The sequence below is a fragment of the Rhopalosiphum maidis genome, chromosome 3 (genome assembly GCF_003676215.2).
Source record: "Rhopalosiphum maidis isolate BTI-1 chromosome 3, ASM367621v3, whole genome shotgun sequence".
Lineage (NCBI taxonomy): Eukaryota > Metazoa > Arthropoda > Insecta > Hemiptera > Aphididae > Rhopalosiphum > Rhopalosiphum maidis.
This window is the reverse complement of record NC_040879.1, coordinates 66826356-66839310: the sequence shown is the minus strand read 5'-3', so window position 1 is coordinate 66839310 and position 12955 is coordinate 66826356. Positions and strand designations below refer to the sequence as shown.

At 35.4% G+C, this 12955-nt stretch overlaps 1 protein-coding gene across 1 annotated transcript in view; it reads left to right on the top strand.

Annotated features, from left to right (window-relative positions):
- Positions 1 to 12955, top strand: part of LOC113555708 — a 347759-nt gene that overhangs the window by 274728 nt on the left and 60076 nt on the right. Inside the window, exon 6 of the mRNA XM_026960223.2 lies at positions 475 to 653. Coding sequence (XP_026816024.1) covers positions 475 to 653 — 179 coding nt within the window. The remainder of the gene's footprint in view (positions 1 to 474; positions 654 to 12955) is intronic.

The window sequence follows — 12955 nt, the reverse complement described above, 5'->3', positions numbered from 1 at the left end:
ATGGTGTTGACCCGTTAAACTTTTGACAAGGGTCTATTTATTTAAATCACAACAAAATTAGGTTTAAGCGAATTAAACGCATAAGTATGGTGAGATCAGTATGACAGTACAATATCTTATTATTTCCATTACGACTAAATAATATTTTTTATAACCTAGAACGAAATAGGTAACTATAATTACACAACAACTTCCAAAATTGTTATGACTGTGATTTAAATTTTAAAATTGCCATCAATTTTTCTGCAATGAGCAAGGTTATAAATCACTGACCATGAGCACTAAAAATGATATTCTACACTCCGATCGAGACGTATTATAACTTACTGTACTATTACAACATCAAATATTATATTATATACCGCTAATTAAATGACAAAAACGTCTATCCACCACCAGAAAAGCATTAAAAATGGTTTTGAGATTAATGGGTGCCAGACTAGTTTTATTTTAATAATTTTCTTTACTTTTCAGGAGCTACCCGTTGGTTCACTCCCGCGTCGATATCAACCGCTTGAAGGACACTTCCTACGAAGTGATCATAAGCGTCCTGATCAACGACGACGACATTACCACTCAATCCACTTTGGACTGCGAACTCAAAATTCCGGACACCCCATACGTCAAGAGAAAGACTTTCGTTTTCTTCCAAGGTAGGTGTATTGATTTATTTTTAGTTTTTTGTCTCGTCAGACGCGTATGCCGAATGCGAATCGTACGAACCGAAAAATTCCAGTACGATACACATACATATATACCTGTATACAATATCATACATAGATAATAATAGATATTATTGTTACTGCCGTTGTAGTCGTCACACACGAACACGCCATCACAATACGCCGTGCTATTATCGTAATAACAATACGATCGTCGAACGTATTATACGTAAACGAATGGCGCGTGCGCCCGACGCCTGTCGAAAGACGTACACGCCGTTTGTTTTACATTTTAACAGCCGGGCAAACTTTTAATCGCCGTCGCATCGCAGCAGTGTTATTACGTATGCAGTGCGCTCCTCCTCTGTAATAGCGGTCGGGTCGCACGCGAAGAAGAATAAAAGAAAAATGCGAAAAAAAAAAGGTTATATACCTCTACAAATGCGCACTGTAATGGTACGACGTGTGTGTGTGTGTGTGTGTGTGTGCGAGCACGGTAAATCGGGTCCGAAATGATGTGCGGTTCGTGCTGGTGGGAGTGGGGTGGCTTGGGGGGGTTAGGGGTAGCGGTTGACGTATAATACACCGACGCGTGCAAAATCGCACGGAATGCACGCGCGCTCGCATGAAAAAAAAAATAAGTAACACTAAGGCTACCTTCATAATAATATAATATTTTATAGGGTCATCGGTCTATAATAATAATATGATATTATACAATTATTGTTTTATCGCGGGTCGTCGAAGTATGCGCGCGCGACAGTCGGGGACGATAATATTATTATTATAACGTCTACCTACGTGACGTATTTTTATACGGACGCGCACACACCGCGCGTACGGAAGACCGGTCGGAACGCGTTCGCCGGCTACAGAGGAAACCGCTCCACCTCGACCGGTAGCTCTATATTATTATCCTCCTTGTTCTGTAGGTACGTACGATAATATTAATATAATTTATGCGCCTGACACAGGGGCTTCCAAACTGTGCTCCGCAATGGCTTATCAAGTGCTCCGTTCTTAATACCTCAATAAATGTACACGGGACACAGACAGATAACAATAATTAACGTTAAATGTTTCTCGGGGGCTCCACGACAAATTTCTACTTAAAAAAAGGCTCCGAGACTAAGTTTGGGAACCGTTGGCCTAACATATTCGTATACCACACTATTAATAATGTAAATAATATCTTGTGACGCGGGGACGGAATACGGAGAAAGCCTGATCGCCATTTCCGTCACACACACTCGCCCGTTCGCCGCAGAACTTATTTCTGCTAACGCTTCGAGACTTGTGCAACTATTCGACGAGTTATGCAAATCCATAAACTCGAATCGATCTCACACGTTAACTGTAGTACGACTACGAGAATTTCGATTTATTAATTTTTTTTTGTAAAAATCAAATCAAGCGACTGCGGTTCAATCGTGATAGCGTCACGATGTGGTCGTAAACGAATCTGGTCGGTTGGCGTTGATTTGAACGATCGGCACGTATAGAGGAAGAGCGTTTGGACCACACCGCAGACAGACACGAGGAATATATTATATATGCAATAATTATAACAACAGTATTGTGATTTCGTCGCAATTATTTTCTGGACACACCGTTTGTTGACTCGTGAAAAAGATTATCAGCCGTGTCACTGTTTGCATTCCAACGCGTATGTATAATAATAGTATGACGTGATATATGCATTATTTTTTTCACCGGGTCATCTGTCCGCAGTCCGGTGAAATCGGTAACTGTGTACTAATATTATTGTACCGCCGGAAACCGAGGTTTTCTCCCTTCTGAAATCCGATAGGATGGGGTGCATAATAAAAATAAATAATAATATCGTTCGTGCACTTCTGCGTTGAGCCCATGAGTAAACAACGCAGACGATTAATAATTTGTTCTCGTACTGCTGAATATAATAATATTATTATTCTCTGCACTCAAACCGGTTGCGTTCGGACGGGTGAACAGAAAATACCTGACGAGACGCGTGCAGAAATATTGTGTATTTAACACGTCGCCATATTTTGTTTTCGGACCGGCCGATTACGGCTAGCCGTGTAATTATTGTCATAATAACATTGTGTTCGCACCATAACTACAGTAGGCGCATACGCAGAGAAGCGGAGTTCTAGTCGCGGTGCGTCGGATAGTGAATATTTCGTGTCTGAATAATGTCTACTCGTGATAACCGCATTAAGTATATTATATTATTATACTAGGCATATACGAATGATATTATTATTATAAAACGATCGCTCAAGCCGCACCATAATATTGCTTTATATATTATTATTATTTTAACGACGTCCCGATACCGTTATGGTGACTTTTCAAAAGCAGACTCACGCGCGCGCACGCACACACACACAAACATTCGCGCGTATCCAATTATATTGAAAATATTTATGTTCGGGCGCAGCATATACGTATTATATTATTACTATTATTATATATTACTCGTATCCGTTCTGGTGCGGAGTATACAACAACGTCGAACACCGTTCGGGCGTTCCGATAATACGTATAATATAATAATATAATCGAATCTCTCCGTCGTCAACAGTGCCGTCGCATCACCGCCGGGACGGGATGACGAGAAGGGTTTGTAGTTATTAACTTTCTAACCCGATAAGGCGAAAAAAAATCACTCGCCCGATATCGGTTAAATGAAAAAAAAAAAAAAAAACGTATATATTAAACAAATACTGCAGTGTGTACCAGAGGATTCCGTTGCCGAACGCTCGCGCGAGATAGATGCGCCGACACACGCACGCGCGACACACATTTATATCCCGTGACGTGTTAAATCTAAAACGCATTTACATTTAAATGTCGGCGGCGGAGCGGTAAATAAAACTAGCGGAGAATAAAAAAAAAAAAAAAAAAATGAAAAAAAAAAAACAGTCGCGCCGAAAACAATATAATATGCACGGGGGGCGGCCGGTGTGTGTGTGTGTGTGTGTGTGTGTGTGCGGGAACAAAAGCGTGCACTTAACCCGTCTGTTGAATTTGACAGCTTTTTATAGGAAAAGTTTGGCCGAACAAATTTTCGGAATAAATCGGCATGGTAACGCGTGTCTTACGGGGGCCCGGTTGAGCGATCGCGAGTGGGAGGGGGTGGCCGAAAACTTTGTCCGCGCCCGTCCGAGATAAGAGCTTATCGCACGAGTCGTCCCCCGACAAAAGCCGAGGAGGACGTATACTCGTATAATATGTTATTTTTTTCGGTTATCGTTCGTCCGTCGCACGAACCGTCGCGCGTCGTTGGGGTCCGCGTGCAGGTTTATCCGCCGTATACATATATAACAACATCGTATTTCACGTATACACAAACGAGTAACGACACAAATGTATGCGCGTTTACGCGTTTTGCCGCGAAATAAGCTCGCAAACCACACCACACCACACCATACTGCTGCGGAGTCGTAGTGTTATTGTAATATCCGCATATTACGGCGGTGTATAAACAATTTTAGGAGATCGACAAACACGCGCGCCGTATATTATATAATATTACATATTGTTATACTCGGCGTATCCGTCGTCGTTCTGCCCGCGATATTGCAGGAAGCCTTTCGGGCATCGAACCGAACCCGAACAGTTGTTTTTTAATAATTATTGATTGTTCGCAAACCCTATAAACAATATTATTGTATAATCATAACACCGGGCGAACGCCGGTGGGAATTTTATTCGAATTTCGTTAATAACGCGCCAGTCATTAATACAATATTATTATTATTATAATCGTCGTCGGAATTTTCTATGCAAATTATGACGGGACATGCACATAGCACGTATAGCCGGTGCGATAAAATCATATGTATACATTAGATGTAAACGCATACATGGTGATTGTTTTATCGAACGATACTAATTATTTCAAAATTTATAAAAATATTATTTTACAGGATTCCCAGTCGAAATAAAACAACATTTTTTATTATATTTTTTTGAAAAACAACATCCGTTTTTAATTCCATATTCTAAAGCAGAATATATTTTTTGAATATTTCGACAAAAACAGAAATTTGGACGAGTATTTTATGATTTATAGGTATTTAAACCTTTTGTAAGCGGAGTAGATGACCAACATTTCACGAGGTATCCTATCCTCTCGTACCATTTTACTCCACTCACAATCATTTTAAATATTTATAACTCAAAGAATACAGTGTCTAAATTTCGATTTTTATGTATCGGAATACTTTAAAATATATTATGCTTTAGAATAAGAAATCAAAAATATATGTTATCATTCGAAAAGCTTTAATAATACAAATATTATCAAAACATAAGACTTAAACATGTTTGATGTATTTCGAATGAAAACCATGTAAAAATATATTTTTAAAACGTTAATAGATTTTGAAATAATGAGTGTTTTTTTGATAAAAGAATCAATCAGTATAATAAGTTATCGTGCAGTACGATAGAATTGATGATTACACCTTTACAAAAAACACGATCGTTGAAAGTAGTAAAGGAGACGATTAAATTTCGTCTGGTATATATATATATATATATAATACGGGCAGGTAATATACTAATATATATTATACATGATAAATAAACGGGATTATCGCGCACATATTATCGTCGTCTGGTGCCGGAAAATTCAGTAAAATTGAATTTTAACGAGTTGGCAACGACCGGGACAGAAAGTCGGAAAAACAAACGAGCCGGATGTATATCGCATATGAATGCTGCTTGTGGTTGGCAGGAGTTTAACAGGACGAGTCATTTTTTACTACATTTCTGTGCGCGCAATATTAAATTAATGACGTTCACGCGTATGTAGTTACGAGCATTACACCAAAAAGAAGAAAAAAAAAAAACGTTTCAAGCCATCAAAATCTTTTCCCGCAAAGTATGAATGAGGTATATTATTATTATTATTATTATTATTATGACACGTTCCCATCCGGTGCAGGTATCTATTATCCGTGTAGGCACATATATTATTATTATTGTATAACATTATTATAAAGTAATAATTGCGCGTTTCTATATGATAATATTGTTATTATTATGCCGCGCGTGTACACCTACATATCGCTCGCGTTTAAATTTTAAAGAGTGTTCTGGACGTGGAGCCGTGAGGTTATCAAAACTACAGGAGCAGATAAAGTATATTAATATCATATCATATACGCAGAAAATAATATAATATTATTATACGTCATGTATGTACGTATAATAATAATAATACGTAATGTATATAATATGAACGGCAGACGGCTCGACAGTTCGCCACCTCTCACCCCGCCGCCGTCGATTTTGCTCATGGGGGAATTATGTAGTGCGTAGCATTAGAGGAGCTCTACTCGCTCTGCAGAAAACGAAGCCGTTTTAATTAAAATCGGAATTTTTTCAAAACTTTTTTCGCACACACACATACGGCACGCGCGCGTATGGAAACATAAAATACACATCACGGGTATCGGGTCGAACATCGCCGCTCCTGTTAGACGGTATATTTTTCTATATATTCGCAATATACGCAAAATCAAATAACACGTTATCGTCCGTAGTGGTATGCAATTAAGACCGTCGAACGTCTTTTCGGGGAACTCGTCCCGCAAAGGGATTTCTAATCGAATCGGTGAAACGTCACTTCGGGGAGTGAGAAGAATATATTTACGCATTTTACCAAACATTATCGTTATATTGCAGGCGGTCCAGGAGAGACCGAGTCACGAGATAACACAATACAATATCACAACAATATACTATAATATAATAATATTATACGCGCGCGGCTTTGCGGTGAACCGTTTAGATCGATACGATTTGTCGAAAGCTGTCGTCTTATAGCGTTATACACACCGTCGGTCAAAATATTCGCACTCCCCCCCCCCCCCGGTGAAACTATTTTCGTTTTCGTCCCACGTCGTGATACATTATGACGACGTCGACGACAACGACGAAGACGACGATGATGATGATGATGATGATGATGATGATGATGATGACGGTGATGATGATGTATATAATATTTCGCGCCCGTTGACAAGTAGGTCCGTATACATAGTATGCGCGTAGTATGATATATACCACAGCAACATCAGATCGGCGGCGGTACACGGCGCACACGTGAATGTGTGTGACGTTTTACTTTCTTTTTCCCCTTTTTTTTTGCCACGCGCGTAGTTTTTTCCTTCTCCCCCCCCCACGAGACAATCGGAATACCGTAAAACGCACACGCGCGCCCGTCATCCTCGCTGCGGGGCGGTTGACGTGTATCCTGCTGCCAACTCGCCGTCGCCGCCCTCTCACCAAACCATGTACCGGGTTATAATATATTGAATGCGTTCTACACGTCGGTCGACTGCTGAAATACATCGCACACGTATCTCCGTGTGCTGTTTGATACGATATTATTATAATATTATAATGTTATACGTGTACCGATATATACGTATAATAATAATAATAATATCGTATAGAGTAGTAACGCTACTACACACACGATACTACGTATATTGGATCGTATATTTATACAGGGTGATTCAGTCGGCACGCTCATTCCCCCTTTTTTCCCCTTTAATAATGCATTTATTCAAATCTTGATTTTTTTGGACTTTTCGAGTGGGTATACACTTAGAGGCGGCCGTATTTGTAAGCGTTTAGATTTATTTGCAGTGTACCCCATCGGGAAAAAGTCCCATGGCCCATACAGACGTAAGTTTTTTTTTCACGCGAAAACTCTCTCTCTCTCACTAAAAGTTTCGAATAGATTTTTTTATTATTTTTTTTTTTTTTTAATAATATTTGTACTAGGTCGAAATTTAAACGAACATTTTTTGAATCATTAAAATATGTACATGTGGATAATATAGTGCTTACAGGCGCCAGTATACAAAAATATGAAATGGACGTAATAATATTTAACATAGTATTATACTCAGATAATATTTGAGATATAATTATAAAATGTCAAAATATTAGTATTAGGAATTTGGATGATATCATCAAAGATCTCGATATATCTTCAAACCCAATACCATTTTCTCTGTACAAAATCTCGAGTCGTCCATTGCGTTATACAAAACGTATATGAATAAAAATTTCATTTGTGGTTTTTGAAAATTAAATCGCTTGGATGATGTCTTCAGCGCGTGTATATTCGGCGCGATAGCGTTGGCGAGGCCGTTGACGTGTTTGCTCGGGCCTAAGCTTTGTTCACACATGTATATAATGATAATACACCAAACACAACAATATCGGTCTAGGGCGAATTTTCTGGAAAGTCGAATAGCAGTCTGTTATTTATATGACATTTGTTCTAACCCAATCGAAAATATCCATCATTATTTCTTTTTTTCGTTTTCCATCTAAATCATTGTAATAGGTACGCTAGTAATTATCAGTACGTATAATATTTTATATAAATACACGTTTTTTTTTTTTAAAAACGAGGGCTATTGAAAAAAATAAATGCCTTATCTTGTCTTTGTTTTTCTCTTGTACTTATATATATATATATATATATATATAGCGCTTACCGAATATTTGATCAGGGTACGAATTTTGTAAGCCACTTAATCGACGATTGACCGGTAAAGCTGTTTCTATTTCGAATCGTTTCTTCATTTGGCTCGAAACAACAAATCCTTGGAAAACGATTTACAACACGAACATTTTAATCGCGTATCGAGTTAATACTATGTTTAATAATACATGTATATAGCATTATGTATATGCGTATAAAATTAATAAAATTCTCATCTCGAAATCAATCTCTAAACTAAAAACGTCGTTATTATATTATTATTATTCGTACACATAATAACGAAACCATTTTGACTTGGAAATCGCCAGGACGAGAATATTAAATGTACCTATCGAAAAAATAAATGTTTAATATATATATACATTGAAAGTCAATGACAATTATATATAATGTATTAAAATGTGTGCTGAATTTCAAATGAAAAATAAATCCGATTATATTTAAAAAAAAAAAAAAAAAATACAAAAAAATATTTTATGAATAATTCAATTTTATTACGAAAATATTATATTAATATATATATTATTTCGTCGGAAAATTTAATCCAATGTTTGAGTAAGCGTACTTATTATTTATTTATTTAAGACATATTTTTCCACTCGCAGCATTTCAAAACGATGATGTGAATAATATAATAAATCTTTTTATACCGAACAACTAGATGACGATATCACGTACGTAGGTAATCAACATTTTGTACACACAACTACTTTAATACGTTTTTAATTACAGCTGCAGTACCTGGTTTGGTTATGGAATATTTAATTAGTAATTTTTCCGATCGTAAAATCTCTCCTCTCTCTGCAATATCCGTCTCTTGACATACGGAGGTTTTTATAACTGTATCCGCGGCAGCGAAACACGATTCCGACGCACAAACTATAATATATAGACGGATACTTTCGTTTAACGAACTTTTTGAAATGTCCACGTGCGAACTTACACTTTTAATTTAAAACAAACGATTTTCGAGACTTTGAAAAACTTTACTAATGACAATACTGTTAAATTATCGGATAAGTTTTCAGCGACTCGCCATCACCGCGGTGTATATAATAATACATAGCAAGTTGTTTTGGTTGCATTCGTGCCATATATACAATAATATAATTATATAATAATATACACACACTATACACTGGCGTTGAATTTTAAATTACTGCACCTACTACAAAATTAAACTGGAACTTTGTGCGCATTTCAAACGAGTGGATTACGGACAAAAGACCTATTGTTTGCTAAATTGAATTTAATTACACCAGTTTACAGTAGGTACCCACACCATTGTAGTAGTAGCAGTGTGTTAAATCACAAACTAATTATGACATTTCGAATTTCTCTAACGCGTTTTTAATAACTCTGAAATATTAGTATTGCGAATTAAGGAATACGCGCGCACACACACACACACACATACACACGACAATTATTATATCACAACAAACGACATTATAATATAGTTTTGCGGTATGCATACCTCCACCTATAATATTCTATCGTGTTGGTTTGAAGAATCGATATTTTATAGTAGGTACGTGGGTTTAAGAGCATGGCAGATTAACAAAGTTAAATTAGCTCAAATTTATTACAAACATTAAGTTACATACATAATTTAGCATAATTTACTATTACACGAATTTTTTTAAGCGCAAAAGTTATAAATTTAGTAACTATTTATTGATATTATACTTTTATAACTATTTAAAAAAACTTTTTTTTTTTTTTTTTAAGCTATTTATAGACTTCATTTTCCCGATTATTTTTAAATGTTTGCAAAAACTAAATAATGTACTTATTAAATACAAGCAAATAAATACATAATACTACACGATGAAATTAAACGAAAAAAACAATATTTTATTAGATTTGATGTAAAACCAACCGTATCAGCAAATATCATCTGTGCCCGTTATCTCCGTCTACTTCTAGGTAGGAAAAATGTCAACAAGCATAAAAAATACGTCTTCACGTTTTTAGTTATTTTCTCTGTATTTGCTTTATTTCAATACGATTCCAATCGCAATATATAAGCATAATATATATATTTGCTATTTTATCTTTTCATTATAAAATATACATTTTAATATTATTTTAATGATGAACATATTGGAGTACTGATCAAAGTATCATAATATTTTCTGTGTAATACGATAATTTAATAAATGTATACGATTTGATTCAAAATACGTTTTTAATAATTATTGCTTTACGAATTTATTATTTTTATTATTTATTATAATATCTTAAAACGTGAATACTTACGACTTATATTTGTATGTACAATTTAAGTTGACTTTACGTGTGACAATACTCAAATGTAGTTACATAAAACTTTGATGTGTATTTAAGTTAATATTTACTTTTGTGTGTGCGTTGTTACTATTTTTAAAAAACTGTCATAGCGTAGTATTTGGCTTATAATCCATATTTATTATGATCATGTAAACCAATAGTTATATTACTGTATTTAGTACATATTATATACTATTTATAATCACACATCAGTAAATCAGATATTTTATACTAAATAATATCGCGTACGTACATTTTTTTTCTATATATCATAACATAATATATATTGTTAGCAATACTAAATCCTATCAATAGGTACTATATTGACTTAACACTAAACCAAGAGCGTAAAACTAATATATTCGTATTAAAAATAACGTTCAGAGTGCACAGGTAGTTAGCCGTCGTCTCGTCGGGATAACACCTGCACCACAACTCTACACTGTCTTATAAACTGCATGTTATACTATATATCGTATATAAACCACTTGATGCGGTCTCTGCCATCATCTCCTCTTGCGATATTCACTTTGATCATTTTTTTTTTTTTTATTATTTCACCTACTGCAACGCTGCCGTAAATTCTTTCCTCGTTAATTCCGTCCGTTAGAGCCGTGCACATAATAATATATAGTTCTATTATATTTAATTAATGTTCGCAAACTATTTCAATCTATATTTTCTCCCATTTTCTTTAAAATTGAACTCTTTAAACTTTAAGCCAACTAACGGTATAGATTCAATTTTGTTACCTACTTATTATGCACTCACATTTTCTTAAACAATTTTCGTCCCTATTACACATAATATTTGGATACTTGCTGCAGCGCATACTCCTCCGCCATTACTGTTCCGTGCACTGTCAACGGTCTTATGATACGCTTTTAAAACTTTTTTTTTTACAAGTATACAACGTAAAACTTCCATTATTTTAATCATATATAATGTTGAAACGTCTACTCATGTTCTTTTTTTAATTTTGTACGTCATTAAAATTCAGGTTTTTACTGCCGTCACGTATTGCACTCTTATTATAATATTATATATTTCTGCATTTCGCGTATTTTTGTTTCGATTAAAGTTTTATTTCTCCTTTTTTTTTCCCCAGTTATTCTCTTCAGATATTATTATTATTTTTTTTATTCGCGGTACATTTCGCTTCCCTGTTACTAAATTAATATTTCTTAATCGCCAATCTTAAACCATCGGGTCTTCCGCTATAAACCCCTCGTACTGTTATCAATTAGGGTACCGTCATTAGCAAACATTAGACACTCCGGACTTATACCCTTGATTATCCTTTGTAATCTCGCCCTTTACAGAGGATAACACGTTCATCTCAACTACTCATCTTTGATGAACCCTTACTAGTGCTGTAAATGTGATTCACCGGGTACACATTGCGCGTTCGTTACGGCAGCATGGCATATCTCCCACTAAGCCGCCTCGTGCATTTTGTATATTTTATTGAAGCGTTTTCTCGAGAATAATAATCTCCGTGTAAACGCAATAGTTCTAACGGCGTCTTGCTGCTCGACACTGGCCTACTAATTAACTAAATTTTAAAATACATTAACTTGTTATTTTTACATGTTGTATATAATAATAATTTATTATTATTATTATATAGTCTTATGTCAGTAGAAACTTAGTGTATACAAAAAGCCTATTGAATTATTATTGGATTTCTGGTCATTTATAAGTTTTACGAATGGCTTTCTGGTTTTCTGCTAGCGCATTTCCATAGGTAACAGTAATATCTCATTGTTACGTCTAATCACCGTGCAATGAAAAAATTACAATTCAATGGATTTTCGCACAGTTCATTCATTATTATAATAATTATTTTTTTTAAAAGACGATCACGTTTAAGCTGTAATATAGTTGTATAATATATGTACCTAGTCGCCGACGTGGAAAATAAAAATTTCACTAACCGATAAATTCAAAAAATAAAACATTAAATTCGGTTTAAATGCCATTCCATGTGCGCGACAATACCACCATCAGTCGTCAAAAGAGGCGTTTGAAACGTGCGCTCGGAACACAGTACATTTTTCACGGTTTCCCGGTTTAGCCTCTCACTATGTGCATACAATACAAATTATAATATAACAAACACGCTCTCTCTCTCTCTCACACACACACACACACACACAAACACATTCACATACATACGCATAAAAAACACACGATATGTGTATATAATATTACGTGTCAAACATTGACAAATCGTTATTGAAGACAACTGCTATTATGGTACTCGGGGACGCTTTATTGGACGTAACAGCGATGTGTATAGATGGGTGGATGGATGGATATATGACGTCGAGACTTGAGCATTCCATATTATTACTATATACATACACGTGAATGCGTCCGGCACACAATATTTAAAAGAATAATACAATACTTGATAATATCACACATGATGATATTAACAATAATAATAATAATAATAAAATAAAATATACAATAA